This window comes from Pleurodeles waltl, chromosome 6 (assembly GCF_031143425.1).
Source record: "Pleurodeles waltl isolate 20211129_DDA chromosome 6, aPleWal1.hap1.20221129, whole genome shotgun sequence".
Taxonomy (NCBI): domain Eukaryota; kingdom Metazoa; phylum Chordata; class Amphibia; order Caudata; family Salamandridae; genus Pleurodeles; species Pleurodeles waltl.
The window spans coordinates 1,572,512,128-1,572,538,527 of record NC_090445.1 but is presented as its reverse complement, the minus strand read 5'-3'; the positions used below and the strand labels follow the sequence as shown (position 1 = coordinate 1,572,538,527).

General features: G+C 47.5%; 1 protein-coding gene across 9 annotated transcripts in view; it reads right to left on the bottom strand.

Annotated features, from left to right (window-relative positions):
* The window catches only part of GRIN1 (glutamate ionotropic receptor NMDA type subunit 1), a 775,019-nt gene that overhangs the window by 384,573 nt on the left and 364,046 nt on the right, over nt 1–26,400 (bottom strand). For all 9 annotated transcript variants that reach the window (XM_069241305.1, XM_069241308.1, XM_069241309.1 and 6 more), the window contains 2 exons: nt 18,016–18,160; nt 13,790–13,873 (listed from right to left, as the gene is read on the bottom strand). In XM_069241305.1, coding sequence (XP_069097406.1) covers nt 13,790–13,873; nt 18,016–18,160 — 229 coding nt within the window. The remainder of the gene's footprint in view (nt 1–13,789; nt 13,874–18,015; nt 18,161–26,400) is intronic.

Below are 26,400 nucleotides of genomic sequence, written 5' to 3'. Positions count from 1 at the left end.
TGGGCCCAGGTCAAGAGCAACTGTCACTGGGTTCACAGCATAACAATGTAAATTATACTAAGGAATGTATAAACAACAAATAAAATGCTATAATAAGTTTGAATCATCGGTACAGTGTAAAAAAAAGATGAGCAGGTTCCACAGAACCTTCCTCCAATCAACAATTTAAAGGACCTTGTGGCAGCCACAGAGATGTGGATCCATGAGGTCCTTGTACCCACCATATCAGAACAAGGCCCTGATTATGAATTGGTGGAATTTGCCATCACCCCCGAGCAAACCCCTATTTGTGCATGGGTCGGAATTCTGAGTTGTTCAAAATTTACCACATACGGTAATTACCAAGTGAAATAAAGTCCCCACCCTTCATTAAATTTTGGTAAGTGAAACCTGCTAGAAGTTATCAGGGGTATAGTGCATGGTATTTACAGTGCCCTGTGAATTTTGTAGTGGTAAGCACCAAATCTGATTGTTAGTCCCCAAAAGATGAAATAGGTGCAAATATCATACCCAATAAATTTTGAACCCCGGGGAGCTGGATTTTATTGAACGAGATTAATAACACCTACTCCTCGTAAAAAGTGCCCAGGCTATCAGATAACTATGATATAGTATGCATTAACTTCAACTACTTATCCTAAAAAATCATTGTGTGCCTTGTATCAGCTCCATCTTCCCAACACCGCTGCCAAATCTTTGTACCTTAATGACTATAATTATCTTTCTCTGTAAATTAATAATATGTTGCAAGAGCCAGATAATAAGTACTCTCAAGCAATCACCTCTAACATGGACAGGCTCAACTTGCTTTGTTGGACTCGAGGACACCACACTCAGGTGGTCACAGCATCAACATGAAATTTTTTCTTTTACCCAATCTTTACGTTTCTAGTTACTTATGATGAAGTTGTCATACATTTTAACGCTATGATTGGGCTCTGTACATTCCTTGTATTGGTCACTTTGACATGGCTGCCAACTCGGAACCTATGGACCAAGGGCAAGCTTGAACCATACACCACTAAAACTCCTCGTGATCTTTACTACCATTAGCACAAGGAATTCTTGCTTGGCTTGCACACACTCACCAGAATTGTAGACAAATCCTTTTAATGGTTCATGTCATTCTTCAGAACAAGACTAACTATGCAACAAATTTGTTTATCAAAAAACATCTCCATCACTTTTGGACCCTTTTAGAAATGGGGTCTTTAGTTGGCAGCGGTATGCACCCTCGTCCATGTAGGGACCACGATCCTAATATGGGTAAGTCACAATACAATCAAAACTATCCTGTGCCCACCCTCCGGTAGCTTGGCATTGAGCAGTCAGGCTTAACGTAGAAGGCAATGTGTAAAGTATTTGTGCAATAACTTATATACGAACACAGTGAAAACACCACAAAAATACACCACACAGGTTTAGAAAAATAGAGAATAATATTCTGAATAAAATACTTTTAAAACAATGAAACTCCGATGTACACAAGCAAAGTTATACATTTTTAAAAATTAAATCCCACTAAAGTGGTTAGAAACACAATAGCTCCAACTGGGGCTATCACAATGTCGTTCACAGAGTTGTTCCCATTAATCGGACGCCACAGGTGCCGGTCACGGAGTCACACGGACTCCTAGACACAGTACCTTTTGAAAACCAAGAGGCAAAGACGTGGCATGAAGTTGGAAAGATGAGGCGTTGCGGCGGCCGGTGCACCATCACTCCTTTCCAGCGTCCGGGGAGATGAGGCATTGGTTCAGCACTGTGAGGCAGGGGGAGGCGAGGCATTGGTTCTGTATGGTTGCAGGGGGAGCTGTGTGGCATTTGTGGCGAGGCGTCGATTCCTTGTCAAGACGTGATGTGCCGACTTCGGAGTGTTGCGATGACCCTGGTTTCATGTTAGTGTCGTGCTTGCGTTGCAGGCCGCAGTCGCTGTGTGCAGCGATGTCCACATAGCAGGATCAGGCTATGGCGTCGGTGATGGCATTGATGAAGTAGTTCCAGGTGTTGATGAAGTTGGAAAACCAGCTAAAAGCCAGTAGATATAGGCCCTCATTACAACCCTGCCGGACAGCGATATTTTGGAGAAAGGTACTGCCAACAGGCTGGCAGTACCTCTCCCCAAAATATGGCATTGGTGGTTTGGCTCAAGCCATTGTACCATTCTGTCCACCAGGGCGGTAACAGCCGCCGGGCTGGAGACTTCAGTCTACAGCCAGGCCGCCGTCACTGTCCCACCAGTGGGATTATGACCCCGCCTACCGCCATGGTTTCCGTGGCATTCTTACCGTCACGAAAACTATGGCGGTAGGCACTATCAGTGCCAGGTAATTCCTTCCCTGACACTGATAAGGGTCTCTCCCCCCTCCTCCTCCCCAGAGTCTCCTCCCACCCTCCCCCTCTCCCGCCCAACCCCCCACGACATACATGCACATTCACGCACCAACATACACACGCATACACACACTCATACCCACATTCACCCACGCATGCATACATACATTCACACACACATCCAAGCACACTGACATAAATAAAAGCACACACGCATTCACACAACACAACATACACACACACTCACACCCATTCAAACACACACAAATTCCACACGCCACACACCTGCATGCACACACACACAAACATACACACACACAACACCCCCAACCCCCTCCCCTGTCGGAGCACCCGACTTACCTGCTTGCAGGGGGTCCTCCGACAGGAGACGGGACATGGCGCTGTTGCCAGCAGCAGCATCTGCCAGCAGAACACCGCCAGGCCGTATCATGGGTCATGATACGGTCTGTGGCGGTCTACTGGAGTGGCGCTGCTGCTGGCAGCAGTGCCACCTTACCTCCATCCGCTGCCATGACCGTAGCCGGAATTCCACCATTCTTCTGGCGGAATTCCACCTACGGTCATAATATGGCAGACGGTAGGTAGCCGCGGCGACAGTGTTTTGGCGGCCGTCGTCACAGCGGTAGGCGGTCATTACCGCGATTGACATAACGAGGGCCATAGTCTTTTCTGTCCCTGAAAACAGGAGGCAAGCACAATCCAAGCTCTTGGAAAGCATTTTTTAGTATGGCAGAGTCCTTGCAGCACAGTCAGAGGCCATCAGGCAGCAGGGCAACAGCAGGGCAACAGTCCTTCTCAGCAAAGCAGTCCAGATGAGTCCTTTGGGCAGCCAGGCAGGTCTTCTGACAGAGTTCAGGAATATATCCAGAAGTGTCTGATTTGGTGGGGTCAGAGAACCAGTTTATATATCCAAAAATGCCTTTGAAGTGGGGGAGACTTCAAAGAATGGTTTTGAAGTGCACAAGTTCCCTTTTCAGCCCAGTCCTGTCTTCCAGGATCCCTGTGGGGGATTGTCAGTCATTTGTGTGAGGGCAGGCCACTGGAGGGAACCCTCCACCATTGCTGCCCAGGGAGATCCATTCAGAATGCAGATGTATGCAGGTGTGACTCAGGCCCTTATTATGGCTTCAGCTGTCTTTTTGGAAGACTGCCAAAGGAGCTGCAGCCAACAGACCGCCAGTGCTGGCGGTTGGCTAGCCGCCATATTAGGATTCATTGGAGGACTTCCACCCATTTATGGGTGATGTCTGACTCCGAAGAGACGGTTGCATTGCCAGCACTGCCACAGCAGCATGTCTTGCTCGAGTGGTGGTGCTGGCTGCGTAAAACTGCCAGGACACATCCCCTCCCGGACGACCTCCTCGACGGAGAAGGTAAGTGAGTGTCCAAAAGGTGGGGAGTGTTGGGTGCATGTGTGTGGTGTGTGCGTGTATGTGTGCGATGTGGGTGCATGTGTGCAAGTCGCAGAGTAAGTGGGGGTGCATGTGTACAAGTGTGCATATGCTGAGGGGGTAGTGTGTGAACGTATGCGTGCGTGGAGGGGTGGGGGTGTGAATGATTGTGGATGGTGGGTTGGGGGTGTTTGTGGATGCATGTGTGCATGTGCATGTGTTTGAGTGAGTGAACAGGGAGAGCGGTGAGTGTCTGAATGTGGTGCAGGGGCGATGGGGAAGGGAGGAGGGAGGTGTGAATATTTGTGGAGGGGGGTGCGTATGTGTGAGTGAGTGTGTGTGTATGTCAGGGTGAGTGGGGGTGTTTGGATGGGTGTGTACGGTTGGGGGGTGTTTGGAAGTGTGTGGATGGGTGGGGGGTGCATAGAGGTGTGGGGACATGTGTGCATGTGTGTGCTGGTGACAGGAATGGGGGTTCCTGTCGCCGGGTGAGTTACCGCCAGGGTTTTTGTGGCAGGGTGACCGCCACAGAAAGCCTGGCGGTCTGCTGCGTCGTATTCCAGCTGGAAGGCTGAGGCCTGCCGCCAGGCTGGAAGTGCTCACCGACGGGCGCGTCAATGCAACCGCACCGGCAGGCCAGGCGGCGTAGTGAAGGTTTGGCTTCTGCCAAACCCCACAACTTTTAATGCGGTTGTCTTTACTGCCGGTTCCAGAGCCGTAAGACCGCCACAGCGAGGCTGGCAGCCTGATGACCGTGAACCTCCTAATGAGGTCCTGAGTGGTCTGTGTTTATGGCTGTCTGGGTAGAATGCACAAGGGGAGCTGTCAACCAGCACAGACCAGATGTGGATTGGAGACAGGCTGTAAGGTACAGAAGGCAGTAAGTGCAGAGAAATGCCCACTTTCTAAAAGTGGCATTTCTAAAATAGTAAGATTAAATCCAACTTCACCATTAAGCAGGATTTTCTATTATCATTCTGGCCATACTAAATGTGACATGGCTACTCCTCACAGATCAGAATCTTCTACTCAAAAGTATATGACAGCAGTTCTAATGCTGGCTTTTGAGAGCAGCAGCCCTCACAGTAATGTAAAATGACTTTGTGAGTTTTTCATTACAAGGACATGTAAAACACATAAGTACATGATCTGCCTTTTATTTACATAGCGCCCTGCCCTATTGGTTACCAAGGGCCTACCTTAGGGATGACTTATATGTAGAAGAAAGGAAGTTTAAGGCTTGGCAAGTAGTTTTAAATGCCAAGCCGAAACTGCACACACAGGCCTTTCAATGACAGGCCTGAGACATGGTTAAGGGTCTACTTATGTGGGGGGGCGGAGCTAGTCAGCCAGCAAGATGGCCGGCACTCCGTGAGGCTCTGCTCTGGTGGGGGCCCAACTTACGCATTTACCCGGCCAGGACGGAGCTGGCCGAGCAGTGAGGCGGCGGGGGGGCGCCTGAGGTCGGCTTCGCCCCCTTTCCATTGTGAGTGGAGGCAGATCGGCGGCGTGAGAGGGGAGATCGGACCCCTTGAGGCGTGGCGTGGTCATGGCCGTCGCGCCGACGCAGAGCTGCTTTGCGCCGTCCCCGGGGAGTCCTGGAGGGCTCCTGGGGCTGCGCTCATCGAGAAGTGCGGGGGGCCTGCTCGACGGCGGTGTCGTGCCGCGGCCCTCCCCCCCCATGACTGGGGATTTCTTCTTTGGCCGCGGCCGGGATCACGGCTGGGCCGTGGGGCTGGTTGCCGCGCGGCCTTGAGGACTGGTGGCCGCGCGGGCGGCTTGGCGCGCTGGGCGGCCGGGGGGCCGTCTGTTGCTGGAGGACGACTCACGGCCGGCTGCGGATAGCTGGCCTGAAGTTGCTGAGCTTGACGTGGGAAACATCTTGGAGTGGCAGCACGGCGTGATTTGGCCCCTGTGCCTTGGGCCCACCTTATAGAGGTCAGTGGGGCTGCGGTGCCCTTTAGTGCAAGCATTGTGCGAACTGCTGGTGTGACGGAGCTGGGTGTACGACCGGGAGGCCCGGAGCCGAACGGGGCTGATAGACAGAAGCCTAGTGGAATTTGCCTGAGTGACCTACATACCTCACTCCCTTTCTTGAACTTCCACGGAGGTTGGCGATATATATTTGGCTACGACCTATCGACTGAGTGATGGGGAAGGCGGAGCAGAGGCAAGCTAAACTCTAATTTGAGGGAGGCAGGCGGAAGGGGGGGGCACCTGCTGCTCAGCTGGAGGAGTCTGCGACGGACGGGGAGACATCGGATGGATCGGTCAAGGCTATGTTTCTGGACTTAAAAACCAGCCTGGATGGCATAGATGGGAAGCGTGACCACGTGACAGAGCAACTTGATCGCATTAAGACTCGGGTGGACGGGCATGACTCCCGTCTTGACCAGTTGGAGGCGCCTACTTCCAGACTGGAGGACGCCTAGCGAGGGGAGAGTGAGCAGCTGCTGTGCATGGAGAGGGTGCTGGAGGTCATCCGGGCTAAAAATGAAGATTTGGAGGCCCGGTCGTGCCGGAATAACCTCAGACTGATAGGACTTCCCGAATCCACAGACATGGGCAGAATAGAGGATTTTGTTGAGGGAATGTTGTCCAATCTCTTCCCCGGTCAGTTGTCCCGCTTACTGGTAGCGGAGAGGGCGCACAGATCGTTGGGGCCACGGCCCCCGCCTGGGACTCCCCCGCGCCCTATCATCATCCAACTCCTAAATTATCGGGATCGAGACACGATTTTGCGACTGGCCAGGGAGCGCCGCCCGGTGGTCTCTAAAAACACTGAACTGAACTTCTTTCCGGACTACACCCCTAGCGTGCAGGCAGCGCGCAGGGCGTTTTTGCCGGTAAAGCGCTCTCTGGCCCAAACGGCTGCTAGGTTTTCGCTTATATACCCGGCAAAGCTAAAGGTGCAACATGGTGGGTCTCTTCAATTCTTTACGGATCTGAAGCAGGCAGCGAGATATACTAAGGCCCTCATTCTGACCCTGGCGGTTCTCTACCGCCAGGGCCAACGGGGGCGGGAGCACCGCCGACAGGCCGGCGGTGCTCCCTTGGTCATTCTGACCGCGGCGCTTTGGCCGCGGTCAGAACGGGAAAACCGGCGGTCTCCCGCCGGTTTTCCACTGCCCCTTAGAATCCTCCAAGGCGGCGCAGCTCGCTGCGCCGCCGAGGGGATTCTGACCCCCCCTACCTCCATCCTGTTCATGGGGATGGCTGTAGGGGGGGTTGCGGGGCCCATGCCCGTAAGAGGGCCCCGCAAAGTATTTCAGTGTCTGCCTTGCAGACACTGAAATACGCGACGGGTGCCACTGCACCCGTCGCACCTTCCCACTCCGCCGGCTCGATTACGAGCCGGCATCCTCGTGGGAAGGGAGTTTTTCCCTGGGCTGGCGGGCGGTCTTTTGGAGACCGCCCGCCAGCCCAGGGAAAAACTCATAATACCCTCCGCGGTCTTCTGACCGCGGAGCGGTATAATGGAGGGCGGGATCCTGGCGGGCGGCCTCCGCCGCCCGCCAGGGTCATAATGAGGCCCTAAGTCTCTCTCTCACGGAGCTCTGAGGCGGCGCCTGCAGAGGGCTGTGCCGCTGAGCGGGAGTCGCTGGGCGACAATGACTGATTGACATGGATGCCTTCTAGCAGAGAACGTGCCGCTGTATTTGGCTGTGAGATACTTTTGTGCTGTTCGTCCTGAAGACACTCCTTTTGCGTTGGGCCCCCTATCTGCCCTCCCTGCCGTTAGTAGGCGGGTTGGGCGGTTAGCTTTCGCCCTCTGGATGAGTCCCCACTATTTACATGTTTGGGTATTTGTGGTTTTTGGGGGGAGGGATATGCATTTGACCTGTTTGGGGGGTCGGTGTGGGTGGGGGGTGGTGGAGTTCTTGGGACTGTTGAAACTCAGGATTTTCTGCTTTTCTTTCTGTGTTCTGTGGATGGAGGAGGCTAGCCGGGATGGAGGAGCGATAGAATTCTGCTGTATGCCTGCTGAGGAGCGGAGATGTCACCGATGAGAGCGTCTTTGATTCGTTGCTTAACATGGAACGTGCGTGGCTCGAATGACAGACGGAAGGTGCGCCTTATGTCGGCTTATGTTAAGAGGCAGAACATAGATATATGCATGCTACAGGAGACGCACCTGGTGGAGAACACCTTGCGTTACTTAAAGGCGGGATGGATTGGGGAGTACCATGGCTCTGTGTACTCGCGTTATGCTAGAGGTGCAGCGATCTTGATACGAAAAGGGTTACAGTGGCATACTCGTAAGGCGATTGTTGACCCAATGGGACGGTATGTACTGCTAAGTGGGGTGTTGATGGATAAGCCGTGCCGCCTCGCGTCGGTGTATGGACCCAATACAGATGACCCTGAGTTCTTCAGTGAGGTCTGGTGATTGATTGAGTCTCTGGGGGGAGGAGCTGTGATATGGGGAGGGGACTTTAATGTGACCCTTGATCCTATTCTTGATAGAGAAAGTGCGGCTCGGGTTCAGCGTTCTGCTGCTGCTCGCGTCTTTTCCGCAGTTATGGAGGATGCGTCGTTAGTTGACCTGTGGCGAATGAGACATCCTGCGGTCCGGGAGGGCACTTGTGTAAATTATGTGCATAATAGTTGGTCGCGCCTTGATCGCTGGATAGGCTCGCGTGATGTGGCTTTATGGACCCGCTCGGCTGACCATTTGGCTCGTACATTGTCGGACCACTCCCCGGTGCGGGTGGAGCTGGAGATACCTGGTGGGCCAGCTCAGACTTATGTTTGGAGGCTGCCACTAGGGGCGCTTAGAGATGAGGTGTTCCATGAGGAGCTGCGCCGAGACATTAACCTTTATTTCGAACAGAATGCGGGCTCGGTGGGGTCTGCTGGCAAGCTGTGGGAAGCCTTTAAGGTGGTTGTATGCGGGACGTGCATTTCAAGGCAGCGCGGTGTATTACGTGCGCTGCGGCATGAGCTGGCTGAACTAGAGGGCCAGATTGCTGATCTGGAGACCCGGCTGGTGTCGTACTGGTCAGGAGATACATTGGCTGCCTTGCGGACTGCAGTCTCTGTGTACGGGGAGGCCTCTCTGAGAGAATTACATTTCTTAGGGAAATTTGCACGGGCCAGGCGTTATGGAGAGGGCGACAGAGCTGGGCGCACCTTGGCGAGTTTACTCCGCATGCCATGGGCTAGCAGTTACGTGACCGAGATGGATGATCCAAGTGGGGAGCGAGTGATGGGTACGTCTGAGGTTTTGAGGGTCTTCACTGCATTTTTTCAGGACCTCTATTCTGCCCCCTCTGCGATTCCTGAGGAGGTGATTCAGAGATATTTCTCGGACATTAGTCTCCTCTGGTTTGACAGGGCGCATAGGGAATATTTGGATGTTCCCTTCTCTATAGAAGAGGTAAAGGCTGCAATTTGGAGCCTTCTGGGAGGCAAGGCCCCTGGGTTGGATGGGTTGACACCGGTGTTTTACAAAGAATATGCTGACATCTTGGCACCCTATCTGCTGGCGATGTATGATGAAGGCCTACGGGAGGGTGTCCTCCCGGCCTCTCTGCGCGAGGCGCTTATTGTCACGATTCTCAAACCGGGTAAGGCTGAAGCTAGCTGTGATTCGTATCGACCTCTATCGATGATTAATATTGATAACAAGATATTGGCTAAGATGATAGCGGCTCGGCTGCAGCCTCTTATGACGAGACTGGTGTTGTCGGATCAGTCAGGGTTCATTCCAGGGCGGTCCACCACACACAACCTGCGCACATTCTTTGCCGTTGCTGGTTCAGTTTCCGCTGATGAGGTGGCTGCGGCGGTGTTCCTAGATGCCACTAAGGCGTTCGACTCATTGCTGTGGCAATACCTGTTTGCGCTTCTTGAAAGGGTGGGAATGAGCAGACGTTTTGTGAACTGGATACGTTTATTATATTCGCCGATGTGGCACTATATGTGCGCGACCCTGCACGCAACTTAGACGTGTTGTTAGATGAGATTGTCAGGTTTGGAGGTATTTCTGGAGTGGCGATAAATTGGACTAAGTCGGTTGTGTTACCTCTGTCGTCTGGAACGGCGGAATGTCGATCCCGCTATCCCATTGTGTGGGCGGATGGGCCTGTAAGATACTTAGGTCTTTGGCTGAGCTGTGATGTTGAGACGCTCTGGCTGGCCAATTATGGTAAAGCCATGGCTTGGCTAGAGGACAGAATTACAGCATGGCGTTCATTGCCATTGTCCCTGACTGGGCGGATTGCGGTGGCAAAGATGATTGTATTGCCCAAATGTTTGTATTTGTTTACTAACCTCCCGCTGGTGCTTACGGTTAGTTTCTTGCAGCGCCTTCGTTCCGCAGTGATCCGATTGGTGTGGGCGGGGGATCAACCCCGCATAGCTTGGAAAACATTAGTGTTGCCATTCGAGATGGGAGGACTCGTGGCCCCTGATTTGGAGCTATACTATTACTGCGCGCAGGTCCTATTTGCGTACTATTGGATCAGGCCGATCCGCTATCTGCCGCACCTGGCTCCTGAAAGCGACGCGGTGTGGCTTGACGGACTTGAACGAGTGTTGGGCTGTCTGGACAGGGCTCGGCCTCGAGGCATAGATACGGTGGCTTCCACAGTCTGGGCCTGGTCGAACATATTGAAGCGTTCTGGAACGAATGTGTCGTTTGCGCCATCTATGCACGTGGCGGCTGCGGGAGATGAGATGATGTGTCGAGACTCGCAGCTCCGGAGTTTCCTTCAGGCTTTTGATTTGACAACCCTGGATGATTGGTTTGTTGAAGATAGATTGATGTCCCCCGAGGAGGTCCTGGGCGATAGACCTGCCACTGCGCTTCATCGCTTCTACGTTTTGCGGATATGTGCCATGCTGCGCGCTCACTTCCCTGGCTCGCCTGCTGTGGAGTTCGCGGTCTCCTAAGAGGCTTATCACAAAGCTGTATGGCTGTGTACAGGAGCAGGGGGAGAAGGCGGGGCTGTCAGCAAGGGTGAAGTGGGCGAGGGATGTAGGGGAGAACATTACAGAGGATGCCTGGAGAGCGTGCTGTGCGCATATGAAAGAGCTGTCGCCCAACTACAGGTTATGCCTTATACATTTTAAGTTCCTGCACCTTCTGTATTACACCCCTCGAAGTTTGTGTGCTATGGGGCTACGGGCAGATGACATATGTGTGAGATGCCGGGCCCCTGCTGCTGATTTTCTGCACTTGCCGTGGGCTTGCCCGGAGGTGTATGCTTACTGGAAGATGGTATTCTGTGCAATTTCTGAGATGATTGGTCAGGAGATTTCTCCGTCTCCCGTGATGGCGCTGCTGGGTGAGATGAGTGGAGTGCAGTCTGCGATGCGACGCTTGGCTGGCATGATGTTGCTGCTGGCTAAGCGCAGGGTGGCAATTTGCTGGGGCCGGGCTCGGTCTCCTCGGGCCTCGGATTGGCTGCGAGATGCTGCGTACTGCCAGGAGCAATTAACGAATTATTGGGAGCTGATGCCGGCTGGCTCTAGGCCACGAGATATCTGGGCGCCTCTGCGATCATACCTTGAATCTATGTCTGTCTGAAGAGTCTGATACGGATGGGCATCTTGAGGTGTTGAGTGCTGTTCCCGCTTCTATAGGTTGCAATCAGGTGGAACGGCTGTTGAGAGAAAGGATTGCTCCTCCCGGCTTTGAGATTTCTGTTTCTCCCTCTCTGCCTTATATGCTTAGAGTCCGGCCCTTGGGCTTGATGACCTGCGGAGTTCTCTTGGCAGGGGACTGCTGCACACATATATTGGACACTCCTCTCTGGGCTAACTCAGCTTGAATGTTAAGAACTTTTGAGATTCGAGACATGGAGAATATTTGTAGTGCTGAGGATACACCACTGCTAAACTGTCTTTGAGTTACAATTGTAAGGGCAGAAGAGGGAACTTTGGCGGTCATTCTGACCGCGGCGGGCGGCTCTCGCCGCCCGCCATGAGGTCACCGCCGAATGACCGCCCCGCGGTCAAAAGACCGCGGCGGCCATTCCAACTTTCCCGCTGGACCAGCGGGCGCCCTCCAAAAGAGCGCCCGCCGGCCCAGCGGGAAAGCCCCTGCAACAATGAAGCCGGCTCCGAATGGAGCCGGCGGAGTTGCAGGGGTGCGAGGGGTGCAGTGGCACCCGTCGCGATTTTCACTGTCTGCTAAGCAGACAGTGAAAATCTTTGTGGGGCCCTGTTAGGGGGCCCCTGCACTGCCCATGCCAGTGGCATGGGCGGTGCAGGGGCCCCCAGGGGCCCCACGACACCCGTTCCCGCCAGCCTGGTTCTGGTGGTGAAAACCGCCAGAAACAGGCTGGCGGGAAGGGGGTCGGTTCCCCTTTTCTGACCGCGGCTTTACCGCCGCGGTCAGAATAGCCCAGGAAGCACCGCCAGCCTGTTGCCGGTGCTTCCGCTGCCCTCCGCCCTGGCGGTCAGAGACCGCCAGGGTTGGAATGAGGGCCTTTATGTTTTTGTTGTATGTTGTTTTTACAAAACTATAAATAAATATTTTTTTTTTAAAAGGATCTACTTATGTGGGTGTCACAATTAGTGCTACAGGCCCACTAGTAGCATTTAATTTATAGGCCCTGTGCACATTTAGTGTACTTTACTAGGGACTTACAAATAAATTAAATATACCAATTTGGTAGGAATGAATGTTACCTTGTTTAGGAGAGAGAACACATGCTCTTTAGCAATGGTTAGCAGTGGTAAAGTGTGCAGTGTCCTAAAACCAGCAAAAACAGTGTCGGAAAAGTGGAGGGAGGCAGGCAAAAAGTTGGGGGATGACCACACTAAGGCTGTCAGATCTAACAGACCCACATAGATCAGTACTTCCTAGAACCTCTTTGATATATACCTTGTAATTAGTGTATCAAATCATTGACTCCTACAACGTCAAATTCCAAATGTACTATGAAAACACTCACCAGAAATGCTCCAGTGAGTGGCAGTAAAGGGTTTCCTGCCTGGCCAGGATTCAAGACTGGATGCCCCTAAATAAACAGTGAACTAAATTCTCCAAAGTTGGAGACAGCCTTAATGGTCAGCAGACCTCCACATCAACTTATCAGCTGGTTGGCCACCAGGGTCCCCTTCCCCATTTATTAAAGAAGGTAGGAAGCTTGAATGTATTTTTACCTCTAATCAGACCATTTCTCAAATTCAACAGTGTCTTCAAGAGCATCTCCCACCATCTGCGCCTACTTCAGGAAAAACTACCTAATGTGACGCTGATTCCACTGTGCACTGATCATTACAGTGTCCCTTGAGGTTGTACTATTGTGACACCATATACACAGGTGTCTTCCCAAAAATGACTGGCAAGCAGAGGACACAGAACCATATGCCAAGACTCATTCTCTATTTATGATGCTCTGCTCCCATGAACCGTTGTCCTGAAAGTTGTGCCTTGGTTGCAGATAAAAAAGAGAACATACTTCAAGATATTGTGCATGTCACAGGACTTTGCCTAATATGGGTCAGTATTAAATATCAGCTCAACAGCTGCCTATGTTTGGCGTTCCTGAAACTGCTTGGCATCAACGGCCAAATATAAGTTATTCATTTTAGGTTCAATCATTTGAAACATTGATTCTTTCCGCATAAGATTTGAACAACATTTCTAGAGACTCAGAAGAGACCTATAAACTGATTTATTCCTGTCCGCCTGGTCCACCAGAAGGTGTGGCCTAGGCCTTCTTCCAGTTATCCACTCCCTTACTCCACCCCGCTTTTTCTAGGTCCTCTTGATAATTGTCTTAAGTGTGTTTCTTCTAGCTCTTGGAAACAGTTACTGAGAATTATAAGTGCAAAACAATCCCACCCTCCAATTAAACAAAGGATTTGAAAAAAGCCATTCAATACCGTCCTTTTTGTCACCCACATCATCAATTTCACTTGTTTTCTATTTTGTAGTACCCATTCCGCCCACCTTCAATCAAGGACTATGTAGCTGTGAATTCTGGTTTTCAAACGGAGAGCATTGCCTGCACTATATCAAGTGGCATGGCAAGAAAATGAATTTCAAAAGCATTAATTTAATATTGCTGTATTAGATTGCTCACCTTCAATCTGGTTGACATCTGATAGCCCTGTGGTTTTTCTGTTTGTCCTCCAGGCCAAATGATCTTTCTATCATTCTGTAAAACCTGCGGGAAAAACGATGCAATAGATCAGGCTCAATTATCAGCACCGATATGCAGCGTGTTTACTGAGCAGTTAGCAGCCATTCTGACAGATGTAGGGTGCATATGAACTGAGTCAGACTGGGGCCAGGGCATTGAGGGAAAATGATGATAGACAACGGTTTCAGTGTTGAAGCACAAGCATTGCAAGAAAGCACGGACACATTTACACAAAAGGCTGTACATGTAAGATCACATATTCTATAGTATGTGCACATTTACACTTTATAAGCTGGTGATTGGTAGGTCAGGTTTCTACAAGCAGTTTAGATTTCAGTTTATGTTTAAGCTAACTAAGGAAGTGAGTATGAACTGGTGTGGGAGGATGTTCCAGTGAAGAGGAGTAAGTAGTTCAAACAGTCTCAACCTTGAAAGCATGAGTCAGGGTAAAACTACGAAATGGAAATTGTCAGAATGTTGAGAAGGTGATTGAGTGAGATATTTGACCAGTTGGGAGTGTACTGTGAAGCAGTGCTGTGAATGGCTTTAAAAAACAAGATGATGATCTTGTACTGTTGCAGATATGTTCTATGCTTCAGACTCACTGATTTAACAACCTCTGACTTAATCTTATAATGTCTTCTTCCACTTACAATCTAAATTATGTATTATATGAAAAAGGCAACTCCACAATCTCTATGCCTCCGTACTCAACCTTGTGAGTCTTAACTGTGATTGGCGTTGAAGAACATTCAGTGCACCTCACCCCTTGCTGCCAGACTAGTGGATATTCTAATAATGTGGTCAGAGGGCACTTCCCACTTAGCAGTCATTCTTAGTGCTTCTTGCTTCACGTCAGTTGAAAGAAGCAGTGAAAAGCCTCTCATTTGATCCCATAGGCATTTATCATACCAGTCCACAGGGCTGAGTATGGCCATCCTAAGGGCCAACCCATTAGTGGTGCAGACTTTCTTGCCCAGGTGTGCCAATCTTCTCCTTTCTTTTTCTGGTGGTCCTGAAAACACGGCTGTATATGATAAGACAATCACAGAATCACTAGGTTATGATCAGATTTTCTACATAAGACTTACATGTTCTTTCTGATCTCTTATATATGATATAGTGGAATCTGGTGGCAAGAACATCTATAAAGACTCTCTCTAACGTCCCTGGCATTATTCTATCGAGCCAATGTCAGTTTCAGCATCACAAAGGATACAGACTTAGGAACCTACATACAGGAAATCAGAATGTTATAGAACGTTTCTGCTTTCCTGCTTACAGCTATAACAGAATGAACTCAGGCGTTTGGTTTTGTTGGAATTAAGTAACAGCTGCTGCTGGAATATATCTTCCGATCTTACTATGGTGAAGTATCAAATCTAGCTGATATATTTTAACCATAAGGTACGGACATCGGCCATTAAAGTGGAGTGTCAAGCAATCTCCCGTTTTTAGGTAGGGTCTTTTTTTAGTCATATAAGCAAAGATAATTCTGTAAGTTGGCGTCTCCTGGGTGTACGACTCATGCCGGCTATCTAGAGGCTCACGCTAAATGTGCAGAAGTCAATTTTGCTTCTCTGTTCAAGAAACCTCAATTAACCTGGCCAGTAATTGTGATGCTGCTGCTTAGGGATACTTGGAATAACTAATGTTTTCTCCACAAACCACCGGTTCAACCTTTAGAATGCCATAATGCTGACTGCTTTGGACATGAGTACCTTGACTTTAAGGTAGAATCCCTCCGTGTGATAGACATGCTCAGCAACAAGAACATTCTACAAGTAGATCGTTGTGGTGCCACGAAGTGTCTCTCTGACTTGAAAACGGAATGGAAGCAGAGCATGTGGGGTCCTAATCAAAATCGAAACGTAGCAAGATGCAACCCACGTTTTCTTAGCAGGAAGATAGTCTACAGGCTTACTTCTAATCTTCTCTGGCAGAACTACAGACTGTGCATGGCTGGCAGGTGATGTCTGTATTGAGGTAAAAATATAGGGGGTTATGACAACTTTGGAGGAGGTGTTAATCCGTCCCAAAAGTGACGGTAAAGTGACGGATATACCACCAGCCATATTACGAGTCCATTATATCCTATGGAACTCGTAATACGGCTGGTGGTATATCCGTCACTTTACCGTCACTTTTGGGACGGATTAACACCTCCTCCAAAGTTGTAATAACCCCCATAATCTCTTCACTCTCTCCGGGAGAGTTTCAAATTTCATTGATTAACAATGCTTGTGATTGTCAACATCCCGATGGTCAGATAAAAGACTTTTGAAATGGCCATCATCCTTGCATACCTTCCACTCACATATGTTGCTATTCTTGAACGAAGCAGGTCATAATAATACCAAACCACCAGATAAAACAGGAAACTTGGAACAGGCATTAAACCAAAAGGAGTCAATAACCACAAAAAGAAGGGTCATGGTGTCCTGGAACCTCCATGTTTTTTTGGAAAAATAGAACGTGAGTGGTTGTGGAGAGTGGGTCACTGTAGGTTCAAACATAACATTTAGGACGCAGCTGCCCTGCATAATCAAGACTGAGGAAGTTCTTGTGTGGCTGGAGTCACTTTTCTCTTCCACAATAGACATCTCATCCATGTAACTATATGTACGCTCACATACATGGTAATGTCACCTCATTGGCATACATTATGACCAGATGTGCTCTACTACATGATTTGGTACTGGACAGTCGTGCTGACAATGATGAAGTATCAGGAGGACCTGGACTTAATGATAATAGGTAATGAAGAATTGGTGGAATGGATAGAAAAGTGGACTGCTGAGGCATGAGAGTGCAGGGATCATGTGGGAGCTGGTGCTGCAGCACAGATCCATCTGGTGAGCAGCATTTGTGTAAATGGCAGTGAGGCTTAGTTGGGAAAAGGGTTGAAGACAGAATTCATATTAGGAGATGGATGGTCTTCCAAGCTGGTAAGTTTGGCTCATTTCACTTGTGGTCCTTGAGGTGCACATTCAACCTACAGCAACCAAGTGGAAACATATGAGCACACGACTAACATATCCACTTCTACTTCCCAAATATCCTGACATCAAGAAACGTTGGAGCCCATAGGTGCACAGACAAGGCACTTAAACAATAAGCTCTTGCTGTAATCCAGCTCCACAAAGTTCACATAGCTATAGAGGCCAGGTCTTATGATCCCAACACACATCAAGGATTTGAAAGCCCTTTCACTGTCGGTCAGTTGTTCAGCAAGACAGGCAATCCTCTTAATAGCTCCCGTCCTCTTTGCAAACTACAAGAGCTTCAAAAAACAAGTGTCTGTGGTGGTGCAGCCCTTAACACATAAAAGACAGTTCAGATGATGATGAAGTGGGTTTAGTTTGGGATAATGAGAAAGAAGGCATGAACTGACAGAAGGTTGTAGTGTATAAGGCTGGAGAGAGCAATGCTGCTCTTTTTTAAAAGGCACAGAAGAGCTCTGGTGTTATCCACTGAAGCCATAGGTTTTGGCCAAAATATGGCTTATGTAGTGGGGAAGGCCAGGGAGGCATACATGCCAAAGCTTCCTCTGTGGCTGTGAGGTCCATGTCAGCCAACATTTATTGGAAACCTTTGGTTGAGCTGGGGGAGTGGGAAAGGTACATAGCCAGAGCAAAGGCCCTGAGACATTAATTCTTCATTAACTGGCATGCGGTCTTCAAGATTGGTGGTAGATGTTTTCTAAGAATATGGTCTTCAGCTATTTGTCCCTCTCTCTCTTTATAGTATATAGTTAAACCCAAGCCAAAGGTTTTTCTTCTTTATAGTCCATGTGTCAATTTAGGCATTGTCTCCTTATATTGTGTGCACGACGAGTAAGAATGGTGGCTCAGTCTCTCTTCACAATTCAAACAACAGTTTTTAATCCCTTAATTTCCATTTTGTCTTTAACACGAGCCACAAACATGCACAAGAGTTTCTTGGTGACTCAGACACTGGGATGAGTGATGAAGAGCTGTTTGTTTACACAAAAACCTGTCAACTGTGAACTGCCATACAATACCAGTCGTTGAATTTCGGATTACTGGCTAATTGGTTAATATGGCGAATGACCTAGTGCATTTAACATTTCATTATGTAGTCTCATCATAGGTTTTTAACTAGTGAGCAGCTTCAAAATATAATTAAAACCAATGGTTACTTACATGGCTGCCATTGTAGATGCCGATCTGGACCAGCTTGCGGTTTTGCAAGTTCATGATACTATAATTAGCAAACTTCCTGTCTCCATCTTCATTAAACTCAACTCTTCCTGTTACACCCTCGGGATACTTGGAGGACATCAGGACTCTGAAATAAAAAGAAATGGTTTGATCGCTCACCACTCAACCAGTGTCAAATAGGGACCCAAAAGGAGCCCTGGCAAAAATATCCACCCCCCTTTCTCCTTGCTTTGTCATTTTTTTCTACTGTTTTTCTCCAGTCGCAAATGGGCCAATTCTGCCAATCAGCCCGTTTGCGGGTGGAAAAAACTTCATACATGTGGCCTTCAGTGTGCAAAAACACTGACTGCCTTGCAACCCAACATTAGTTCACCAGTCCCTTATCTTGCCTTTTGAATACTTTCTTTGTGCACTTTCTTGTTTCTACCTGCTAATTTTAGCATTGTGTCAGTTTCAGGTTTGCACTATTTTGCTTCCCTTAGGTCCTACTAGAAGTCTTTTGAAAGAGCAGAAATTATTTATGTTTTTCCTGTTGCATTCTTGATTGATGATATCCCTCATATGGGGCAAGTGATTCCGTTAATATCTCAGCTTTTTGCTCAGGTGTTGTTGAGTCATTTAGCTGGTTATTTGATCACAGTAACCTTGGGAAACACTACAAAAGGGATTGTGAATTTTAAGTACTCTAGCCTATCATTGATTTTCAAAATGTTTCTGGTAGGCAATGGGGACATTAGGTTTAGATCTCCAAAGCACATTATCCTATTACAACTGTTAGAAAATGGGACGTTAATATTTATTATAAGGTCTGGATTATCACTGATATGTCTTAAGTCTTTAAAGTATTTTTGTAGGGGAAGAGCTATGTTTAGCCCCTGTTATATTAAGCAATATCATCTCATTGTAACACAATTATGTGAAGAACGTAAATCTAGCAAAGCATCTTCTTATTGAAATGTGATAACAAATATTCTGGAAGGCCTAAGTGGGCACATATAAGGTAACTTTCCGTTTTGATACTAAATCAACAATACTACTGTGCAGCTAAGCGCACACAAATATTAGTCACAAATTACGAAATATGTGCCTTAATATATGTATGTCGTTTGCAGCTGTGGATTGTGGGTAATGTTAATGGCCCTTAGATGAAAAATAAATGAAATAAACCAATATACAGAAATGAAAGTCACAGTATACAGATTTGAAAGTCACTTGAATAACTATTACAGCACAATGACTATCCAACATAAAGCTGGTTGGTGACTCAACCCAGCTAAAGTGGAGCTATATTACTTGTATTAATGAAACGTGAAAGAGGTGCAAGGAATATACAGAGAAAAGCATAAATTGGCCCATGCAGGGTTAGCTCTTGAAATACATTTTAATGTTGTTCTTTTCTGATTACCAACAAACATGCAGGCGGCACAGTGTTCACTTTAGTGTGCATGCAACCCCTTCTATTCCAAAGTAAACAAATGCAATATCCAACTAAAGGGACACAAATGCAGCAAAAAATAAATGTAGGAGCCTGGCCTGGTTTGTAGTGGGCACCTTGGGTACTTACACCTTATACCAGGTCCAGTTATCTCTTATTAGTGAAATGTAGTAGTTTATTTGGGTGACACAGTACCAAAAATATCTTAGAGGCAATACTCCTTCTGGAGGTAAGTATTATACACAATATATACACTAGACACCAAAATAAGGTAAGTAATTAGACATAGGATAGTGCAAACAATAGGAAATGCTATAGAATGCAATGGGATCAAATAGGTCTAGGAGCAACACAAACAATATACTAAGAAAGTGGAATCCAATTCACAAATTCCCCCCTCGACAAGTGTAGTGTGTGCAGAATCGCTGGGATTACCCCACCCCAGAGCCCAGAAAATCAGGAGTAAAGTACTGCACGTTTCCTTAGGACACACTACACCTCATGATTGGAATTATTGCAAGAACCAACCAAGTCTGCAAACAACAAACAGTGGATTCCTGGACCTGAAGACCTGCAAAAGAAGGAGACCAAGTACAGAAGTCAAAAGAAGTTCCAGGAAGGATAGGAGCACCTGCCAACTCAGAAGAGGGTGCAAAGAAGAGTCCCTGGTTGGACGAAGACTGCAGAAATGCACCCTAGGAAGATGCCAGCGGGTTCCTGCATAATGCAAAGGATGTCCCACGCCGTGAAGTTGGATGCAGGCGAATTTTGGTGGTGGATTCCTCTAACAAACCTTGGTTCTGGCAAAGTCGCGTTTTGCATCAACTAGGTGCTATCTGGACCCAGGAAGGACCTGGGGGCCTCAACTCTGTGTGAGGAGGAAGAGGGGGCTCTCAGCACTTCAGAGAGCCCTCAAAGCACCAGTTAGCACCCACAGGAGTCCCGGGACAAGGGGACAAATGAGGTGCAAAATGCGGTTGGTGCAGCACTACAAAGGAAGGTCCCACGCCGCTGGAGATCAACTCAGCAAATTGAGCATCACAGGGAAGAGTGCTGGGGACCTGGGCCAGGCTGTGCACAAAGGAATTTTGCAAATAGTGCACAGAGGCCTCAGGAGGTGAAGAAGACCTGGGGCACAGGGGTACTGTCGTTCTGGGGGAAGGGAAGGTCTTACCTCATCCAAATTGCGACACCAGGACCTCAGGACAGGCGTTGTCGATGGGGTCCACCCTCTGTGTTCCAAGGAGCATGCTTGTCACTGTGAGAGGAGTGCAAGAGAACTGGTTGTCGACTTAGAAGGTGCCTGCGTGAGCAGGGGAGTGACTCTGTCACTCCACGGGAAATTTCCTCGGTCCTTCTAGTGCAGGGTGAAGATAGGGAGTCCTCAGAGCGTGCACACTGTGAAAACTGTTGCAGTTGCTGGCTGGAGCTGAAGTTGCAGAGGAAAATAATCCCTTCTGGCTAATTTGTTGCTGTTACAGCGGTTCCTGGAGCAGTCTGCGGTTGATCCGAGGTCAGAGGATGAAGTAGTAGTTGCAGAGGATTCCTGCTGGAAACTTGCATGTAGAATCTGAAGAACACCCACAGGAGAGACCCTAAATAGCCCAGAGAGTGGGATTGGCTATCTTATCAGGTAAGGACCTATCAGGAGGGGTCTCTGATGTCACCTGCTGGCACTGGCCACTCAGAGCCCTCCAGAGTGCCACCCCACCTTGCAAAGCAAGATGGCTGAAGTCTGGGACCCACTGGAGGAGCTCTGGGCACCACCCCTAGGGTGGTGATGGACAGGGGAGTGGTCACTCCCCTTTCCTTTGTCCTGTTTCGCACCAGAGCAGGGGACAAGGGGTCCCTGAACCGGTGTAGACTAGCTTATGCAAGGAGGATACCATCTGTGCCCTTCAAAGCATTTCCAGAAGCTGGGGAGGCTACCCATCCCCAGCCTGTAACACCTATTTCCAAAGGGAGAAGTGTAAAACCCTGCTCCCAAAGGAAATGCTTTGTTCTGCCTTCCTGGGACTGAGCTGCTCAGACCCCAGGAGGGCAGAACCCTGTCTGTGAGGTGGCAGCAGCTGTAGCTGCAGTGTAACACTCAGAAAGCTGGTTTGGCAGTACTGGGGGGTCCATAGTGGAGCCCCCAGGATGCATGGAATTGGCTCCCCAATACCAGATTTGGAATGAGGGGACAATTCCATGATCTTAGACACCTGACATGGCCATATTCAGAGTTACCATTGTGACGCTAGATATAGGTATTGACCTGCATATAGTGCACATGTGTAATTGCGTCCCTGCACTCACAAAGTCCCGGAAAATGGCCATGAACTATGTGGGGGCACCTTTGCTAGTGCAAGGGTGCCCTCACACCTAGTAACTTTGCACCTTACCTGCAGTAAGTGAAGGTTAGACTTATAGGTGACTTATAAGTTACTTAAGTGCAGTGAAAATGGCTGTTAAATAACGTGTGCGTTATTTCACGCACACTGCAGTGGCAATCCTGTGAAAGGGTTTATCTGAGCTCCTTATGGGCAGCGAAAGAAATGCTGCAGCCCATAAGGATCTCCTGGAACCCCAATGCCCTGGGTACCTAGGTACCATATACTAGGGACTTATAAGGGGACTCCAGTGTGCCAATTGAAATTGGTAAATGAAGTCACTAGCCTATAGTGACAAATTTTAAAGCAGATAGAGTATAAACACTGAGGTTCTGATTAGCAGAGCCTCAGTGACACAGTTAAGCATTATACAGACACACACATTAGGCCATGAACTATGAGCAATGGGGTCCTGACCAGGCAAAAACATACTGACATACAGGTAAAAATGGGGGTAAAATGCCAAGAAAGATGGTACTTTCTTACAATAAACCACATAAATACATAATGATTCACTGAATCGGGATTGGAAAGTTACATTTGACTACATAAATACATAATATTTGAGCGAAACAGGATTGCAAAATTACTTTTGAGAATGTAAGTTAAATGTAGGTGCACGAAAATGCCTGAGAATTGTCTTTGAGGAGGGTACTGGCAAAACTGCCCTCTAACAAAATATACTTCCTCTCCTCACTCGCACACTGAAGACCTTCAGCTTCTTTAGGCTGAGCACCCATGTGACCAAGATTAGGATTCTTGGTGCAGGAAGGAGAAGATGGCATGCCTTTCCCAACAGACATCTAGGATTTGGAATGCTATTTTAATTTTAGATCGATTATGGTCCATCACTACTGCTTCTACCATGATCTGACCCATCAATTCAAGCGATATTTCATCAAAGGGTAAGCACCAGTGTTCTGGACCATGCCACTCCTGGCCCATTCAAACTTCTCGGGTCTCTTCCCCACAGCTCCGCCATATACCTCGCTGACCAAAATCTCCCCCTCTAAACCTTATCCAAGTGCCCCTCAGCTTTCTATTTTAAACTATCCCTCTTATTGCTGTATCCCTATCACCCAGCTTACTCCAAAGTGTGGAGCACTTGCTTGCTTTACACATACATTCATATGCATGGATCACACAGGCATCCCTTAGGCCCATGCAAGTGACCTGTGGCATCTTCAATAGCCTCACACCAGGGTGTCTTATCAGTTCTATAATAAAATCATTTTTTCGAGAGATCAAGTTTCCATTGTAGTTCCCTACAACTGCGTAACGTCCTCAAGCTGCACTTATACCATTCTGGGGATCTTCAGTATTCTTGATCATTCCACAGAGAACTGTAGAGTCCCCCTGGGTCTTCTCCAGTGAACCATCCTAGTTGCACGGTAATACCATTTCTCTGTCCCCTAAGTCAGTGTCTCGGAAAGTGGGTTTCTGAGTAAAGCCACTGCTCAACATCGCAAGTCAAATGCCTGATCTCGACGTACTTACAGTCAGAGCAGAGCAGGCAGCACAGGAATGCACGCACAATTCATATTCACATCCTAGTGCCTGACAAGATGAGAATGCTTCTTGCCGCTCTATCCTTGTTTTCTGAATACCAGTTCTTATCATTCTATGCATTTTTCACAGGCACACATTTGAACAGCTAGTTTAGAACATGACAGCTGGAATTTCAGGTATGCTCAGATTGACAGTACATTCACATGACAGTGTGCTCTTTAGGAAGAAAGGGGAGTTAAAAAACAGGTGATGCCTTAAAAGGGAGTGCTGACCTCTGAAAGTGTGTATACACAGAGTTTTGTGAGTTGGCCTGAGCTTAGACTAAAGCCCTTTGACAAACAGTGCAAGTATTATGAGGAACCTTGAGGAAATGGCGTTTCTAAGGCCAATCAACGAGGACGTTTTTATATTTCATTAACTCGGCATTGCGATCAAATCGTGTGGTAGTAGCCCCTCTGAGCTCCATTAATTAAAGCATTGGTACAAACGTAAGTGCATCAGGGCCGGAGCCATGGCAGCTTTAAACGATATAGGTTGACTGCGTAAATATTTCACTTGGATATATTTCTTGTAATTATGCCTCACAGTCCTATGTTGGACACCCCTTGGACTAAAGAAGGTGAACACTAAGAAGTGATGAGACCCAAGAAAGGCAGAACGTGCGTGTATTTATGTCTGTCTGTGTTTGCCTATGAATGGATGCCTGGCCACCCACTTCAATCATGGTACTTCCAAAGCCTGGGCTCTGGTGCTGGAGTCTGAGTCGAGATCTTTGGGTGAGTGTGCCTCAGTGTGAGCGGCTGAATCCTGATTAAAGGAAGAGTGAGCCTCTCCCAACATGGCTGTAAGTGTGAATCAGGTAACATCCGAGTGAACAAGAAACAAATCGCCTCCCATCCCCCTCCAAGGCTGTGCCATGTTTGTCAGTTCATACTTCCTTGGGTGTGGTCCTTATGTGCAGATACACTTATAACATGTTTATTGGGATTGTTGTGTAGTTTTTTCTTATTTTATCAGTGTGATGATATGCAATGTTGTGTATCTGTCTCGCTTCCTTGCGTAGGCCCATACTCGAACTTCATAGCAAGGTGCCCTTTCTCCAGGGGGCACAAACCAACATTATAGTGTTGGCACAACAGAGCTGGTTTTTTTTTGCATTGCTTCATTGTATAGTTGTAAATCTAGGCACTAGTCTCTCAAGGATTACAGGGGGCTTTTCTACATATATCCTAACGCTCCCAAATGTTATAACATGTTAAAAATCTACTCTACTCATTAGTCAGCATTAACTTTCAGTGGCATTTTGTCTTCTGTTTCAATTACTCATCCATGACATACAGTGACATAACAGACAATGGAGGGGCCTCCCTGCAGAATTCGTTGAATGTCCCCGGAGTCTCTCACGTGTCACTGATATTCATTACAACCTAGAGACCAGCCCAAAGAAAAGCTACAAGATGGACAGGGAAAGAAGGAAAACATTCTTTATTAGAAAAACCCTCATCCACCAGGGTTGGTGGCATATTCCTGATATTCATTAGCCTAGGCTTAATAGAGGGCTCCCTGAAGGACTGGGGCCACTGTGCACCACAGGGCTGCAGGGGGCCGTGTTACGCCCTTGGTGGAGCCCATGCATTGAAACATAAAGAGATAGCATTCCTTCTATCACCTTGCTGTTTTTGCTGCAGATACCATAATTCTGGGCTGTAGAACTCAATTTATACCTCACTGACAAGACCTAACCACGTCAAAACTCGCCTGGCGCTGCTTGTATTCCCACTTGGGGAGGATATTGCATGGCAGTTCAGGCTGGACTGTTTCTGGGGGAATAGGGACAATCCTAATTTGTAGGAGTCAGACTCTGTCTAGAATGGCACAGTGGATGCAAAATGATGGTCTGAAGTTTGATCAGTGTCTGACACTAATTCAAGCATGACTTCTATTGCCTTCTTGTTTTTGCAACACAAATAATGATTTGCTTTCAAATACTTTCAAATCAAAATATTTATTACGTATAAGCACAACATACTAGTCTCTGAGCCATACCACTATCCACAACTAGGGACAGGGGTGTACAATGTTTTTGAATTAAAACACTACAAAAGTGGAACATTTGAGGCTAAAATGCTGACCCAAAATCACTGAAGGGTCTCAACCATGGAACTGGTTTTGTGATGAGGGAGGAAAGTGGATGAGAGAAGATCAGACATTGGATCAGATCTTTGGCGCAGTATAAGTGATGCTTTCTATTTCTTTGGTGGCGAGGACTGATAGTATTCTATTTTTAATTATGTAAATATGGAATACTGATTTATTTTACTCATATTTTAGTTGCAGGAATCTAAGTTTGTAAGGATATAGCGTGGGAAGTTAATTATGTAATAATTAATTACCAATTAATTATTATTTGTCTTTATTCATTTAATTGAATTTTAAATATGCAAAGTGTGGAATACCTATTTAAATCCATTTTATTTTAATTGTGGGATGCTGGGTTTATAGAGGTCAAGGGTGGGAAGTTAACTAAGTAATAATTCATTACCAATTAATTATTATTTGTTAATTAATTATTTGATTTATTTTAAATATGTAAAATATGAAATACTGATTTACTTTACTTACATTTTAGGTGCGAGCTGCTAGTAATTATTAGTCATTATGTAAACTCATTAAATGTTATATATATATATATATATATATATATATATATATATATATATATATATATATATATATATATATATATATATATATATACTGGAAGATGCAGGATCACAAGAAAACAACAGCCAGCCAGGGCAAAAATCTGGATCCCAAAGGATACAAAGAGCCACAAGAAAATGTAATATCCAAGAAAGAAGTGACTCAAACAGATGATCTCATTAAAGAACAAAAATATATTTCTACTACAACGTTTCAGCTTCCGCCTTCCTCAGGTAGTACAAGATGGTTTGCTCAGTGGCTGCACAGCTGACACTGGTGGATTTTCAAAAAGCATCATGAGTGAAGATTCCAATTGGAATGTGGAATCAATGCAGTCCTGAGAACTCT